At 43.9% G+C, this 17,129-nt stretch overlaps 1 protein-coding gene and 1 non-coding gene across 3 annotated transcripts; one reads left to right on the top strand and one right to left on the bottom strand.

Annotated features, from left to right (window-relative positions):
• Window positions 1-5,947: 5,947 nt before the first annotated feature.
• On the bottom strand, window positions 5,948-6,020 carry TRNAG-CCC (transfer RNA glycine (anticodon CCC)). The gene has a single exon. It is a non-coding gene; the product is annotated as a tRNA-Gly (tRNA).
• A 1,151-nt stretch (window positions 6,021-7,171) lies between these two features.
• On the top strand, window positions 7,172-15,962 carry C18H16orf46 (chromosome 18 C16orf46 homolog). Of its 2 annotated transcripts, XM_052656682.1 has the most exons (3): window positions 7,172-7,381; window positions 8,526-9,485; window positions 15,939-15,962. In XM_052656682.1, exons 1-3 carry the CDS (start codon window positions 7,172-7,174, stop codon window positions 15,960-15,962), a joined length of 1,194 nt encoding a protein of 397 aa, XP_052512642.1. The 2 variants fall into 2 exon arrangements, with proteins under 2 accessions (XP_052512642.1, XP_052512641.1); XM_052656681.1 differs by lacking the exon at window positions 15,939-15,962 and having other exon boundaries at window positions 8,526-9,530.
• Window positions 15,963-17,129: the final 1,167 nt, after the last annotated feature.

Genomic DNA, 17,129 nt, shown 5'->3' with positions numbered 1-17,129 from the left:
AATTTCGTTCATCTGGTACCTCGTGGGTAGAGGCCAGGGATGCTACTATCCACCCGTCAACACAGAACCAACCGCGCCACGGGCAACGGTGCTGAGGGCGAGACCCTGGCTCTCTGAGGGGAAGCTGAGTCCTCGCTTTCTAACTCCAAGGCCTGACGGGCGCCTAAGGGGACACGGTACCTCGCCATGTGACCTCCCGCGCGCTCACCGGCTGTGAGCGCCGCATGCGCCGGTGGAAGGTTCGCGGCCGCGCACAGCCTGTCGGGAGCACGCGCCAACCGCGGTCTGTCAGAGGCGCTTCCCGCGCTGAGCTTTGTTGCGCGGGGCGAATGTACGTCACTTCCGCCGCGAATCCCCTCCCTCCCCCAGGGGCTGCCCATCGCCCCGCCCCCAGCGCGTCTGTAACGCAGGGCAACCGCCCCTGTAGCCCGCCGGCGGGGACTAAGCTGCCCGGGTCCTTCCACCCCGCTGGGCCCTCAGGAGGGTGTGAGCGGCCGGGCCGCTTCCCCGCCTCCGGGTCGAGGCCCCAGACTGCTCCATCGGCGGCAGAGCGAGAAGCCTTGCCCAGTTGGGAAGGGAGCTGCCTTCTGAGGCGGGGAGGTAAAAGGAAGAGAAGCTGGATCTGAAGAAGAGTGGGCAGGGCCTGGGGAGGGGGTGCGGAGTGGGTGGGGCAGTGGGAGGAGCCGCTGAAAGGGCGGAGCCCTGTGAGGGAACGGCCCTTGGAGGAAGGGGTGGGGTTGGTGGGGGCGCTTTGCTGGAGGGCATATCTATTGAAAGAAGGGGAGGCACCTTTTGTGGCCAGGTAGGATGCCACTCTAGTGTTCTTGCCTGGAGATTCCAGGGACGGGGGAGCCTGGTGGGCTGCCGTCTATGGGGTCGCACAGAGTCGGACACGACTGAAGCGGCTTAGCAGCAGCAGCAGCAGCAGGATGTGGAGGAAGGGGAGGGCCGAGAGGAGGAAGAAAGAAAGGTCTTGGAAGAAGGGCAGAGAGTCACGCTGTCAAGTGCCTGGGCTTTTGGAAACAGGTGGCAAGAGCTGTGTGTTTGAAGACTTGAATTTTCCTGTACATTGTATGCTGTGTGAGAGCTGGGAAGACTGGGGTTGCTTTACCATTTCACTACCCTTGCTAGGCAGAAGGAGAAGCGGGTGGCAGAGGATGGGATGGTCAAACAGCAACGACTACTCAATGGACATGAAAAGATCCCTGATGCTGGGAAAGATTGAAGGCAGGAGGAGAAGAGGCGACAGAGGATGAGATGGTTGGATGGCATCGCCGACTCGATAGACATGAGTTTGATTAAACCACGGGAGTTGGTGATGGACAGGGAGGCCTAGAGTACTACAGTCCATGGGGTCGCAAAGAGTGGGACACGACTGAGCAACTGAACTGAACTGGGAGATAGTGGAGCACAGGAGGAGCCTGGCATGCTGCAGTCTGTCGGGGGCAGGGGAGGGGGGGCGGTCAAAAAGAGTCGACGGGACTTAGCTACTGAACAACCACCACCAGTGCTAGGCATCTCATGAACACTTAATGAGTAATGAATGTGACTGGGAAAAGCAGAAGAGTTGGAGACTGGGATTGGAGTGAAATGCTCTGATAGGGAGAGATGGTTGTAGAAACTGTGCTCCTAGGAATCGTTCTATGAATAATCAAAGCTGCTGTGCTCTGTGGGCATGTAAGAAGCATAAAGCTCAGGTAATTAACATGGTGGTTTAGTCACTAAGTTGTGTTGGACTCTTGCGACCCCATGGACTGTAGCCTGCCAGGCTCCTCTGTCCATGGGATTCTCCAGGCAAGAATACTGGAGTGGGTTGCCATTTCCTTCTCCAGGGGATCTTCCCAACCCAGGAATCCAACCCAGGTCTCCTGCATTGCAGGCAAATTCTTTACCGACTGAACTATGAGGTACAGGAATTGAGGGTAGCCATTTGTAGTCTGATTATATGGATGAGTGATAGCAGAAATGTGTCAAAGATAATGGCGAAAAGACTGCTGGCGTTCTTCAGTCAATAAGATGTCTCAAATTCCTCTCATGCTTTAAATCTCTGACTTCTGCTGCTGCTGCTGCTCCTGCTGCTAGCCAAAGAAAACTCTCTGCTTTTAAAGGACACATATCATTAGATTTCCTGAAGGAGGGCATGGCAACCCACTCCAGTATCCTTGCCTGGGGAATCCCCATGGACAGAAGAGCCTGGTGGGCTACAGTCCATGCAGTCGCAGAGTCGGATACGACTGAGTGACTAAGTACAGCACATCATTAGATTAGGCCCATCCCAGTAAACCAAGATTGTTTCCCTGTCATCAGGTCAACCAATTGGTACCCATAATTACATCTGTAAAATCCCTTTTGCCATGTAACATAACTTATTCATGGAATAGTCCCAGGGATTAGGATGGAAAACCTTGTGGAGGGAGGATTTGCAGAACTTAATTTACTATGTTATCTTTTAGGAATATTGTAGAAAAATTACTGCAGCAGGTTTTTTTGTTTACCCAGTTTCAATGAACATAAATTATACATTATTAAGCCTACCTTTAATGAGAATTTTGTCTTTGAATTGACTCATGTACACTCTTAGTCTTTCAAAGAATGGTCCTTGGGACTTACCTGGTGGTACAGTGAATAAGAATCTGCCTTCCAATACAAGAGGCAGGGGGTTGATCCCTGATCCAGGGAGATTCCACAAGCCACAGAGCAACTAAGCCCATGCACCACAATTACTGAGCCGGAGCTCTAAAGCCTGCAAACCACAACTACTGAGCCCGTGTGCTGCAGTTTCTGAAGCCCATGTGCCCAAGTGTGTGTATTACTGTTGTTGTTGTTTAGGTGCTAAGTCGTGTCCGACTCTTTTGCCAACTGTGATGGCAAAATATGATGGCAAATGTGGGGAAACACTGGCTTTTAGGTACTTCTGCCTAGAAGTGACTCATATGATTTCAGTCCTGTTATTAGCCGAAATAAGTCACAAGGCACGCTTAACTTCAAGGAGAAATGTAGATAATACTTCTCTATCTCCAAAAGGAAAAGGAGGCAAGATTTGGGGGACCAATAGTAGCATCTTGGTACCACACTGATCTGGTATCATCAGAGGTGATGTATGAAGCAAATGACCTTTACGTATGTTATAAATGTCACTACCTTTAAAAATAGAGTCCAGGGACTATGGGAATGGAAAAGTCCTAGACTTGGGGACAGAGGATGAGATGGTTGGATGGCATCACTGACTCAATGGACATGATTTTGAGCAAACTCCAGGAGATAGTGGAGGATGGAGAAGCCTGGCATGCTGCAGTCCATGGGGTCGCAAAGAGTCAGGCACGACTTAGCAACTGAAGCTAGAACTAAAACATTATAATTATTTTCTTAAAACTGTTTTCAATTTTCTAGATTCAGAAACATTTATGAAAATACAAGGTCCAAGAATAGATAGACAGTCTCAAAGAAATTGGAGGAGTAACTGTTGAATATCAAGATATGAATCTGGAGCAGGATTTATTTTAGATATTAACAAGCTGGCTTTAAAATTTATTAGGAAATTTAAAAGGAACTATAATAGGTAAAAAGAAATTATGAAAATGAAGAATAAAATGGAGGGATCACATTACCCAGTTTTAAAAATTACCATAAACTATAGGAATCAATATGATATTGGTGAATGGAGAGACACAGGTCAATGGGCCAGAATAGGGTGTTCTAAAATATACCCAAATAAATATCAGTTCAGTCGCTCAGTCGTGTCCGAGTCTTTGCAGCTCCATGAATTGCAGCATGCCAGGCTTTCCCTGTCCATCACCAACCCCTGGAGTTTACCCAAACTCTTATCCGTTGTGTCAGTGATGCCATCCAACCATCTCATCCTCTGTCGTCCCCTTCTCCTGCCTTCAATCTTTCCCAGGATCAGGGTCTTTTCAAATGAGTCAGCTCTTCACATCAGGTGGCCAAAGTATTGGAGTTTCAGCTTCAACATCAGTCCTTACAATGAACACTCAGGACTGATCTCCTTTAGGATGGACTGGTTGGATCCCTTTGCAGTCCAAGGGACTCTCAAGAGTCTTCTCCAACACCACAGTTCAAAAGCAGCAATTCTTTGGCAATCAGCTTTCTTTATAGCTCAACTCTCACAGCCATACATGACTACTGGAGAAATAATTGCCTTGACTAGACAGACCTTTGTTGGCAAAGTAATGTCTCTGCTTTTTAATATGCTGTCTAGCTTGGTCATAACTTTCCTTCCAAGGAGCAAGCATTTTTTAATTTCATGGCTGCAGTCACCATCTGCAGTGATTTTGGAGCCCCCCAAAATAAAGTCTGCCACTGTTTCCACTGTTTCCCCATCTATTTGCCATGAAGTGATGGGGCCGGATGCCATGATCATAGTTTTCTGAATGTTAAGCTTTAAGCCTACTTTTTCACTCTCCTCTTTAACTTTCATCAAGAGGCTCTTTAGTTCTTCTTCACTTTCTGCCATAAGGCTGGTGTCATCTGCATATCTGAGGTTATTGATCTCTCTCCTGCCAAATAAACATAGCCAATTGATTTTTGACCAAAAAAAAAAAGTTAAATGCAGGAAGAATAATCTTTGAACAAGAATGTTGCAACAACTGGCTGTTCATATTCAAAAACTTAATTCAAAATGGATCATAGACCTAAATATAAACCATAAAACTATATAACTTTGAAAACTAAATACAGAAAATCTTTATGACTTGTGGTTAGGCAAAGTGTTTTTAGACATGACACCAAAAACATAATCCATTAAAAACCAAACCAAACCCAAATTTGATAAAACTGGTCCTCATTTTAACTTTTATACAACATATCTATGAGAGTAGCAACAGAAGATAATGTCCTTTCGTTGGCCTCTGCTGTAATATTGGTGTCTTTGCCACTGACCAGTGGTAATGAAGTCTTTGTTCCTTTCAGGAGCAGGGCAGTTCATATTCTAAGTTACAGATTGGTTAGGGTGTCAAAGCACCATTGAGTTTGCCAGATGTCTAACAAAGAGGCATTTGGTAGTCTTTGTACTTCTCAGTTCATTAACAAATGACATCATCACAACGTGGGGTTAGAGATCCTAAAGGTAACGTCTGTGTTTTTTCTTTTCCTCCTGCATTTCCAGTGCCTTCTTTTGTATTCAGTAAATTCAATGATAGGCCTTGAGTCCTTTGACTTAAAGAGTAATTGGCCAGTTATTTATGGAGTGTCTCCAAATCTTCCCCTGTGGCTCAGCTGGTAAAGAATCCACCTGTAATGTGGGAGACCTGGGTTCAATCACTGGGTTGGGAAGATCCCTTGGAGAAGTAAAAGGCTACCCTCTCCAGTATTCTGGCCTAGAGAATTCCATGGACTGTGTAGCCCATGGGGTCACAAAGAGTCAGACACAACTGAGTGACTTTCACTTTCACTTTTCCAAATCATCTTCGTAAACTATATTCTCCCATTTATTTCTGAGTTGTTTCCCCACCTTTTGGTACATCTCTTTAAATAAGTCCCTGTTCAAGGTCTTTACCCCAATTAAATTATCCAAACCATGAAATCTGTTCTTTGATACATTTATTCAGTTTGCTTAAGATCAAAATTCATGCTTTGCTCACCTCCACTGTTACCCCATGTTTTATTTCTTGAACCATTCTGTTAACATGGTGGCTCAAAAAAAAAAAAAACATTATGGAAAATTTCACAGTAAAGTACAGTGAATAGTGCAGTTAACCTCAATGTCCTCATACCCTTCTACAATAAACAGAATCTGTGGCTTTTTTAATTTCCTCATTCTCTCTCCAACCACAACCAACCACCCCCACCCCCTTGCAGGATTATTTTGAAGCAAATCATGATGGCTTATGTTCAATTGGTAAAATAATGAGCTATTTTACAGGCTTTTTAAAAAAATTCTTATTTATTTATTTGGCTCTGCCAGGTCTTAGTTACAGCATGCATGATCCAATTCCCTGACCAGGGATTGAACCCAGGCTCCCTGCATTGGGAGTGCAGAGTCTTAGCCACTGGACCACCAGGGAAGGCCCCTATTTACAGGGTTTTTTGCTGATCATTTTCTTCCATCTCTGTTTAGTTTAAATGCTACTAGAAAAGATATTTTCTGTATCACACTGAATTTCCCATAGGCTCTGTTTCTTAGAGTCTCACTCATCTTTTTTTTTATTTTCATTCATCTTCTTTATTTCATTTCTAAATATCTTAAGTTCCTTTGGCCTTTTCATCTTGAAAAGGATCAGCTTTTCTTTGGGTTTATTCTTGTTTATCCAGACATGTACTTTCGGGGCTTGGACCTCAGTCAACAGTTTCTTCTTTGTACATTTTTTGGTTCTAGCCACTTCAATAGCGTATGTCATAGAATTTAATATCTTCTGGCATACATGTGTGTGCCTTCCTGCTTTGTACTCCAAATCCAATTTTCTAGTTGCATCTGCAAATGCATTTTCCCATGGGAGCATTTTCACTGTGATCCTTGTGTTTCCTTGATGTGATTTTCTTGGAAACATACAGATTTTGATGTATGTTTTATACCAGCGATTCTTAAACCAAATCAGATTGTAAAGCTCTGTGGAAATCAAAAAGTGGAAGAACACAAACTCTGATTTACTTTAAATCTATAAACATAAGAGGCATAATTTTACTATCAGAAAATCAGTATTATATCACTGCAGATTTTTGCATTCCAAATAGAAGGAAAACTGCATGTAATTGGTAAGAAATCACATAGCCACCCTTTTAGGTGACCTTTGATTGCTTTTTGCACATTTCTATTTGTCATCTCTTACCTGAGTTTGGAAGATAAGAATGGACAATGAATCTTTTTTTTTTTAAATAAATCCAGGTGTTTTATTTGTTTTTTGCCACACTATTCAGCATGCGGGATCTTAGTTCCCTGATCAGGGATAGAACCCATACCCCCTGAAGTGGAAGCACCAGGGAAGTCCTAAATCCGTAAGTCTTTGAAATTAGCCTTATATTTTATAATGTCAATAGCTGGCAATGGATGGTTTCATAATATTTCTTCTGTCTATTCCTGAACATGTCTTGACGATGTTTCACCTCAGTTATTGAACTGGTTTTTTAACAGAAACAAAGCAGTATTAAAAGCTAAGTTCCGTTTGCATTTTAAACCACAGGAAGAAGATGTTAAAGACTTTAAGCAACCATCACAGTAATGGATTTCGGTCACAAAAATGAGACTGAAATTGAAAATAGTGAAAATTATGAAATTCAAAGCACAGAAGAAACTGAATTAATCTATACTTGTCCAGATGAAAGAAGTGAAAAGAATCATGTTTGTTGTCTTCTCAATATCAGTGACGTTACACTTGAACAAGATAGAACAGCCAAAGAGTTTGTCATTGGAACTGGATGGGAAGAAGCAGTGAGTATTTTCTTGAGTTAGGTCTTGTGCATGTTAGGGTTTTGATACAAGCCTTTTACTATTTTCAGAAATAGTTATTGTTGCCCCCAAAATTTGTAAGCAAGGAAACAGAAACCTCTGAAACAGAGGTAGAATATTAATGATGATAATAGCAGTACCTTTTATTGAGTATTTATGACCATTCTGTATGGGCAAGCACAGTACTAAATGCTTCACATACATCAATTCATTCACCCTCTCAGGTGTTATGAATAGCCTCACTCTTTGGAAAAGGGAAACAAAGCACCAAAAATGAAATGTGTCAAAATCTCCTAGGCGGTGGTCAAGGCAGGAGTTGAACCGAGCTTTTCTGGACTCCAGAACCCAATTCCCTTAACTCAAGCTACTTAACTCCTGCCACTTAACTCCCCAAGAGACCAAAGATTTCTATCCTGGTGGTTTTATGCATAACCCTGTGGTTTATTCTTAAACTATTCTTAGAAGCAATAATGAAATATAAGGGAATTGGTGTGATTGCTTGGCAATGTCACAGCTAGGGCGGGGAGGGGAGAGGGGGTGTTTCTGGATGTACTGGGGTTGAGGCTGGGGTGCTGCTCCACATTGTAGAGTGCCCGGGGTGGCTCCCACCACAGGAGATTTTCCAGCCCTATCTCAGTTTGGGCTGCTATAAGAGAATACCGTAGGCTGGGCAGCTTAAGCAGCAGACATTTATTTCTTACAGTTTGGGAGGAATGTTTGAGATCTGGGTGCCAACATGGTCGGTTTCTTGGTGGGAGCCGTATTCTTGGTTATATCCTCACACAGCCTTCTTTGGTGCAGGCAAGCGCAGAGAGCCTGCAGTACAAGAAAGCCTGCAGGCGGGACAAGTATGGTTTTGATTTTAATAGTTCTGAATTTATTTTAATACACATCTAAAAAATATATATAGTCAGCACATCAGTGTGCTGATAGATACTATTGCTTAGTATTTTAGTCTTTGAAAATACTATTACAAATACCATGGCGTAGTAGGAGGCTAAACTAAGCATGAAAAAACTAAATTAAGTCAATCCAAAGAAAAATATTGATTCAAATAGAGTCAAAATGGGGATGTGGCCACAGTGGGGGCAGCTAGGCTGAGAGTAACACACTGCTTTATCTGCAGGTCCGAGGCTGGGGACAGATTTCTCCAACTGCCTGCATCTGGCCCAGGAAGAAGCTTAAGAAGGCGAGGGTGGGAGAAAGTGCCAGCAGCTGCTTACTCTGTGTCAATCTCTCCCATGGGAGCCTGGAGGCCAGGCTTCATTCGGAGGCAGGGAAGTTGGAGTCTGGGGCTTCAGCTCCAGCTCCAGCTGAGGCAGGCCCAGAGAAGGATGGAGGCAGCCTATCCCAGACCCCGGGCACCCCCCCAGGCCCCACTACCACCTCCAGGGAAGTTAGCAAAATCTGCTTTCCCGCCTACAGTCAGGGAGAGAAGAAAAGTCTGCAAATAAAGGAGTTCATTTGGTGCCTGGAAGACTGGGCCACCCCGGAGACTGTTAGGGGCAAGGACCCCAGAAGGCCCTGGAGGGGCACTGACAGAATTCTCCCCTCCTCAGACTCCCTGACTTCCAACGCCCTTTTAGTCCTCCCTCCTTTGAAGTCTTCGCCCCCAGATGGCTTGGATGTTCTGGGTAAGAAGACTAAGAACTTTTTCTTGCGGCCAGAAGAGAAGGGGCTGAGTGTGGAAAAGGATGAGTGTGTGGCTTATGCCTATGGAGTGAAAGCCGTTGACGGGGCCGGCGAAAAGCAGCCCACTGAGCTGGCCAGGCACCACAAAGTCAAGGACACGCAGCCTTTCCTCACCCCGGTGGCCCGGATGCCCCTGCTGGCCGAGCCTGAGCCCTGCTGCCTGCACTGGTCCCTCCTGCCTGAGAAAAACCTGCTGTGCCCTCCCTGCTATCTCGCCACCTTCCAGCTTTTGCAGAAACAAGGAGCGAGAAAGTACAAAGCCAGACTCAAAGCCAGGGAGCCCAGGCCTCCCATGAAAGCCCCAAAGCGCGTCCTCACAGAGGCCAAGCAGGAAAACAGGCCCCGAATGTTGGAGACCAAAGTGTTCTCAAGACCGCTCTTGCCATCCCTCACAGTGAGCAGAGTTGTTATTCCCATTTCCACTCACAGACTCCTTTGAGCTGCTACAATATAATTCCCTGGGAATAAGCAGCGTCTGAACGTGGTTCATCTTCTTTCCCCTGTCTCCCTCCTGCCCCACCCCAGTCTCTTTCTCTTTCTCCTTCTCTTTATCTCGCACGCTCTTCTCTCCCTCTCTCCCCTGGTCCTTTTTTGGTAGTAGATCGGGGACAGCTGAACCTCATAGTATGGATTTTGATGTACTCTCAAAACCTCCACATTTTTGTGTTACCTGCTTCTGTTGCTTAGCCATTTACAAAACGCACACTGGTAGTGCCAGTCTCAGCCTCAGCCTGGCTTATCTGTGCCCTGGAAGACAAGTGGACGGTGGGGAAGCTGGAGGGCCTCCCTCCGGGGTTGCCCCCAGGTCAGCCCCCGAGCCAGCCGGCAGGGGCGCTTTCTGCCCCCTGAACCCCAGTGCTTCAAGCCAGGCGTCCTGGGCTTGTTGAGGCCAAATCGTTTCCTGATCTTTTGAACCTGGCAGATGGTCTATCAGTTGCCACATTTTCTCTTGCAACAGAGATCTGCTTTAATTGAAACAGTGTTGTAAGAGGAAATTCCAGTCTGTGTCCAGATGAATTTCCTGTGTCCAGGGTGGCATATCCTTATATTGATACTGGATGGATGGATGTGCCATGTCCATTGTATCTTATGTGTCCCAGACTTCATATACTTAGAACCTCATGTTAGTCTCTGTGTCTGGGAGGTTTTGGCTACCTTTCTACAAAATTCATCGTGAGAGGCAGGTTGAGAATAATAATTATTGTCTAAATGTCACTGAGATTATTGTTAGCACACATGCTCCTTCCAGTCTTATATCTACTATTTGGGAACTTGACAACCCCAGACAGAGTTACGGAATGGAGGTGTGGCTTTCTTCCTTCTTCCATCTTTCCTCCCCCCTCATTTTACCCCAGTACACATTTCCTGAAGTTGTGTATAAATTAAATGTTTGTAAATAAGTTATATTTTAAATGTGAAGTGACAATGCTATGTAGAGAGATGCTGTGAAGAACCATTTTGTAATGTGAATAACCATTTAGCCACTCTGTAATTATATAGTTTGCATTTGCTTAAAGTAGATCATACTTGAACTGTAGGCTTTCCATCTCCTAAGTGATGGGCAGACAGAATTTATGGCTATTTGTAAACATCTGTTTTCCATAACTGGTCTTTGTAATGTCTTTTCTGTTTAAGTTTAGGAGTTTTGTTGGTTTGCCTTTACAAAACACCAGAAATGCAGGAATGATTACAGTACAATAGTCATTTAAAGGTGTATTTTGCCTTTTGAGATTGGACACTTTACAGATGAAGCAGTTTTCAGTTTCTACTCACCCTTTCTTGTCTGAATGAAGAAACCATCTGAATTCAACCCCAAGAAGAGGTCCCGATTTCCCTGTGTCTGCCCACTGCGGGTGTTGGATCCTGTACTGCTTGAGCACTGTCCAGCTCTGGCAACCTGCCTACCTGAGTCAGTGGTTTTTTTCAAGTCCTTCTTTGTAGGCTGCAGAATAATGAATAAGCTCACTATGTATATACCTGTCAAAGTGTTTGCTTGGGAGAGAAAAGTATCTACCAGTATGAAGGAGGGACAAAGCTCACCTGCTTAGCTCAGGGGTACTTACCAGTTGAGATCTTGCCACAGTTTGAACTGATACAAGTGACAACAGAAAGAATTTTTTTTTTTTCTTAAGAAAAACTCACTTGTTGAGATAAGGGTTATATATTCTATACCTTTGGGGATAAACATATAATAATTTAGAACTGAGATTTAGTTTGAACGAAGGAAGGACCCAAATTTACAGGTTTGTTGTTGTTCAGTTGCTCAGTCATGTTTGATTCTTTCCACCCCGTGTCTGTTTTAGTAAAAAATTTTTTTAATCAACTAGTTTTTTTTTTTAAATTATGAAAGCATCTATTTCTTTAGGTAATTATTCAAATACCTGATAAAGTCCCTCTGGTATCTTATTTTTGTTGGTTGAGGAAGTTTGGCTTGCTTCTCTGTGGACAGAGTCACTCTAGGCCTTGTCCCAGTTTCTAGTCAGATTAAATCAGGACGTTCAAACTGGTCTTTGATATCCAAGTCTATCTAGATAAAGGCTAAATGTTTACTAGAATGCAATAACAAAAATCCTTCCATTTTAAGGTGTCAACGTTATAATTCAGTCCCAATCACCTTCTTTCTACCTCCAGGTGATGACCTCAAATTAAGTTTTGGTTCTTATGTGTTGTTGTTAATCGCTCAGTTGTGTGCAACTCTGTGCCACCCCCCAAACTGTAGCCCGCCAGGCTCTTCTGTCCGTGGAATTTTCCAGCGAGAATACTGGAGTGGGTTGCCATTCCCTGCTCCAGGGGATCTTCCAGACCCAGGGATCGATTCTCAAGCCAAACATGGAGGGCTCAGTGTTTCATCTTTTATTCTGTTAGTTTGTATCATTAGTAAAACTTTCCAAACTCTTTTCTGGAAATTAAAAAAATCACCGAGTGGAAGTGTGGCTACACCCAACACAGGGCTCCTCTGCAGAGCCTCACCTCCTAGGGGAGGCCAGACTGAGTTCTGGGAGTGCTGCTGAGCAAGTGCAGGGCTGGAGGGACTGGACACCTGGGAGAGTGTAGATCTGAGAGTGATGAGGGGACAAGGGTGAGGGGAAGATTAAGTCAGAATAGGACCCGGCGATGTTTGGACAAGTATGGCGAGCTTTGGCTGCTCGGGGAGACTTCCTCTCATTTTTAGCTTTGTTCTTTTTAGTCTGGACTAGATCTACTTTGCTTTCAATCTCTCCCTCTCCCTAAGTGCCAGAGCCCCAGCCCATCTCTATGCAGGATACCCCGGCTGGCCAAGCAGGCTGAGCTGCACAATTGGAGTCCTCACACCTGGGACTTTTTGGGGTGTCTGGGCTTGGGTCCAAGTGCAGCCTTGGTGCTGCAGTTCAGGGGCTCCTGAGAAGCCAGATGAGGAAGAAAACAGGGGCTCCTGTGGCTGTGACTGAGGGCAGACAAGGGAGTTTGCTGGTGCCACAGGCAATACTCACCCACTGTCTGCCAGGCTAACTGTGGCCCTGGAGCCAGGAGAGGTTCTGTGCTGTGCCCCTGATGCCCAGGCTAAACTCTGACCCGAGTGCCACTAACCCATCACATGACACCATAATTCCACTTGAGTTGAGTTAGCAAGGCACTATTCTAAGTGTTCAGAGCCTCTTCTGGGTATTGCCTCCTTTTATCCTGAGCAAATTCATGAGGCTCAGGGCTCATTTTCTCCTGTGACCCAAGAAGAAACCCATCAACAGAGAGTTTGGGTTCAGGTGTGCAGCTTGGGCATCTGAAGGTGCCAACTTATCTCCAAGGTGAAGAAACAGCTGGAGTAGTGGGTGGAAAGAATCATGTAGGGCAAGGAAAGAGGACTTCGGAATGTCTTTCCTTCCTGTGAGGTGGGAATAATTTCAGACACAGAATGTGGTGAAGATGAGAAGGTCATGTATGTACAAGGCTCACAGAGATTTGTGGTTTTCCAGAATGTCATGATCAGATCAAATACAAATAGCTGGATCATTTCCCTTTAACAAATGCCTGGCTGTTCAGAATCATTTAGAAATCCTGTGGGCATGGCCAGTTGTCACGTGGACTCTTTAAAAAGCTCACCTCCCTAACTTGTCGACTTGGGGGTCCTTGGTTGGGATGCCTGTCAATCAGTTCATGGGCCATCTTCATTGCCTGGCCCTTCTCATCCTGTTTTGCCTGAATTTCCACTGCAGCAGTCTAAACATGATTGCTCTGCAGACTTATGCCATGTCTCTCAGACTGGTGTTGTGTCATCCTGAGGTGTTACAGTGAAAAATTTACTTCTCAAGTTTAATCTAGCAGATCAAAGCTATTGTGTATCTTCCTGAACTCAGTCTTAAAGTAACTCAATAACTAAAACTAGCACCATCATCTTTTTTTACTAGGAGCTGAAAACTAGACATTTTTAAATTGACTCTGTCCTATAAAATGAGGAGTTAGGGACTTCCCTGATGTTGCAGTGGTTAAAACCCTGTGCTTCCAGTACAGGGGCTGCAGGTTCGATCCCTGGTCAGGGGGAAAAATTGAGGGAATTAATACTTAAGGTACTTCCTGATTCTGTCATTTTAGTGACGTTAACTTGCCTGTAAACATTACTAGACACTCAAAATGTGGACAGTTCTTTCTGTCATAGATTTGTGATCAGATTGACTCTGGATGCTGGCTTTTGTAGTGTGAAATTAAAAGAAAATCTAAGTGAATTTCAATTTCTACATTTCAAAAGTTGCTTACAGTAGAAGTCCTAAAAGAGATTTTTTTTTTTTTTTTTTTACATAAGACCCGGGTGGCTCAGTGGTAAAGAACCCTCCTTAATGTAGGAGATGCAAGAGATGTGGGTTCGATCCCTGGAGGAGGAAATGGCAACCCACTCCAGTGTTCTTGCCTGGGAAATCCCATGGACAGAGGAGCCTACAGTCCATGGGGTTGCAAAGAGATAGACTGAGCAACTGAGCACCCACCAGAGCCCAACTTTTCTAATACATCCTTTCTAAACAGCAGACACACTTTAATTTTAGGCCGTGCTGGGCTTTCGTTGCTGGGTACAGACTTTCTCTAGTTGCGGCAAGTAGGGGCTTCTCATTGCTGTGGCTTCTCTTGTTGAGGAGCGCGGGCTCTAGGGTGCGTGTGCTTCAGTAGTTGCTGCACACGGGCTCAGGAGTTGTGGCGCATGGGCTTAGTTGCCCCGAGGCATCTGGGATTTTCCTGGGCCAGGGATCACATGGCAATATACACACTTCTTAAAGATTTCAGTGGCTGAGCATCTTTGGAAATAAGCACTGCATCCACCGCAATGCTTAAAGTTCCACCTCACCAGCTGGCCCCTTGGGCAGGACTTTTCAACCTTGGCACTACTGGCGTTAGGGATGGGTAGTTCTTTGTGTGGGGTTGTTTTGTGCATAGAGGAGAACAGCAGCATCTCTGACCTCTACGCACTAGATGCCAACGGTCCCCTCCCAGTTGTGACAATCAAGAATATCTTTAGACATTGCCAAGTGCCACAAGGGTCCAGGTGAGAATAGGTGCTTTAGGGAATTATCTAGAACCCAATACCTGTTTGCAGCTTCTCTGACAGCTTTGCTTCCAGAGCGAGTGGAAGCCTTGACACAGAGGCAAAGGGAATTGTGGGAGAAGTTCCGCCTGCCTCATCCTGGGCAGCTCTTGGTTTTGACTGGTCCCTCAGGGCCTCCCGGGGGCACCTGCTCCGTTTCCCTCCAGGCCTGCTTTTCCCTGGGACCATTTCTCTCAGAGTTAACAGTAGGGCTCATTTAGTCAGAGCCAGGGAGAGCTGTAGGCATAATCTGATTCTCTTTAGGAGAATGTGCATTATTTTGGCAAGGTTTTCAAGAAAATTCTAAGACGCTAAATTGGTGTATTTACATTTAATGGCATAATTCAGAATTCTCTACTTTTCAACCAGTACTCTCCTCACATTCACTGCTAAATTGCTGTGAATACTGAGGCAGCCCAGTATGTATGACCCTCCTTAAAGCCACTGGAAAATTGATACTTTATATATGTGAAAATGGCTTTTTTCCTCTCCTTTGGCTCAAACTACAAGCCTTGCTTCCCTATGTATCTTAAAATGAAACAATTTCTCACTTACTTAAATTTGAGGAGTGCTAACTTGAAGACATAAACTAGCCTTATTTCCAGCAACGCAGGAGGGTTAGGACTATTAACTCTGTAAAATGTGAAAGAACTGTTAGCAATTTCATTTAACATCTGCATGTGCTCTGAAGAGAAGCAGAAATCTAACTAACAAGATAAAAGCCACTGGTCCCAATACTGTTCATGACTCTGCTCGGGCTCTGTTTTGTGGCCATTCACCAAATCCTCATGATGGACTTTTCTAATGTAATCCTAATGTAATCCCAGGAAAATGGAATGTTAGGGAGATACCATTATAGTAGCTAATGGGAGAACTTGAAATCTGAAGACTTACTCCTTAGACACATATGTCATCAGAGAAACGGGATTTAAACGGTTCTAAAATATACCATATCTTACCAAAAGAAAAGGCTAAAAAAAAAAAAACAACCAGCCTACAACTCATTAATAAGTACCAGACTCTCAAATATAGCTAAACAAAAACTATTACCACAAACTAAACTAAGACAATATAAACAGTTCCTAAAGCATCATTTGCCAAAGTTTGGATGGCTTCTCAAAAAGCAAACTTATAAAATCTTAAGTTTTGAGCGCTCACTTTTTAAATAGGGAAGTCTTTGAGGAGCATTCTAAGGTCAGATATCCTTTTGTGATAAGTTAATTCAGATGCACTGACTTCTGCCAAATTTTTATTGCAGCACAAGCTCTACATTTTCTGAAGTCACTAAATTTCTCGTTACAGCACAGGAAAAAGAAGATAAAGTAGGAGAGGTATCAGTTTCAAATTCAGTCCTAAGCAGCAACATTTTTGAGATGCAATCATAAAACCAAATATTTCACCCAGGACAAGGAAAAAGCAGTGGATCACCAGAAAGCAGAGTACAAAGCTGCAAGCAGACGTGGAAAAACAAACAAGAAAAAAGCAAGAAAAGCAGTGAGAAGATGCCAAGCTTGGGACAAGGTCTTATTGACACATACTATGCTAATCTCACTTAAGCCAAAAAAAGAAAAAAAAAAAGTCTTTGTTCACATAGGTAATATATACATCTTTGAGAATTCATGGAGATAAAGTTTTTAAAAAATATTTTTTTATTTTCTGAAATATATGACTGTTTCAATGATAAACTAAAAGTTATAAATTCTGTTGTTTCTTCTTTGTAGTCTTTATGTCCTGTAATATTAACTTGCTAGATGGTAAAGGAACCAAGTGAATGGAAGGGCCTTGATAATGAATTTCCCCTGTGACAATCTTTGCTATTTCTGATTTTGTAGATTTAGAACAAAGTTACAAATGTGCTTAGTATTTATTAGTAAGGCAATATATAGATTTTTACATGTTTCTCCCTGAAGTTGAAGGAACTGAATGAATACCGGCACTCTTCCCGTTTATTATAGACAGTACTCTTATTCCCTCATTTGCTCCTTTCAAACATGCATATTTTATCCTATTTTTAAAAATGTATTATTTACTTACTTATTCTTTTTGGCGGCACTGGGTCTCCTTTACTGCATGTGGGCTTCTCACTGCAGCGGCTTCTCTTACTGTGGAGCACAGGCTCAGTAGCTGTGGCGCACGGGCTTAGCCGTGCGGTACGTGTAATCTTCCTGGACCAGGGATCGAACCTGTGTCCCTGGCATTGTCAGGGGGACCACCAGGCAGGTCCCCACACATGCATGTTTTAAAGTAGAGAGCCCAAATGTGTTAATTTGAGGAGACCAACAACCTGAGAGTCCATTTGCTCTTTAGTTCTGCACCTGTTGATAGATATGTAGACTAGTAAATATAGTTCACACAACTGTGAGAAACTTTGGATTTAAGCACTGCAAAACAATGGTATTTAAAGGACTATCTTCTTTTTTTTTTCTTTTAAAGGACTATCTTCTTGACTATCAAGAACATTAGATTAGCCTACATCTTGCTGAAAAAACTAAA

The sequence above is a fragment of the Budorcas taxicolor genome, chromosome 18 (genome assembly GCF_023091745.1).
Source record: "Budorcas taxicolor isolate Tak-1 chromosome 18, Takin1.1, whole genome shotgun sequence".
NCBI lineage: Eukaryota > Metazoa > Chordata > Mammalia > Artiodactyla > Bovidae > Budorcas > Budorcas taxicolor.
This window is presented reverse-complemented; position numbering and strand designations above follow the sequence as displayed.

Excerpts from the sequence above, each read along its gene's own strand:
- C18H16orf46 (XM_052656681.1), top strand. The coding sequence starts at position 7,172 with ATGGATTTCGGTCACAAAAATGAGACTGAAATTGAAAATAGTGAAAAT. Across the intron at positions 7,382-8,525 it reads GAACTGGATGGGAAGAAGCA|GTCCGAGGCTGGGGACAGAT; the intron begins GTGAGTATTTTC and ends CTTTATCTGCAG.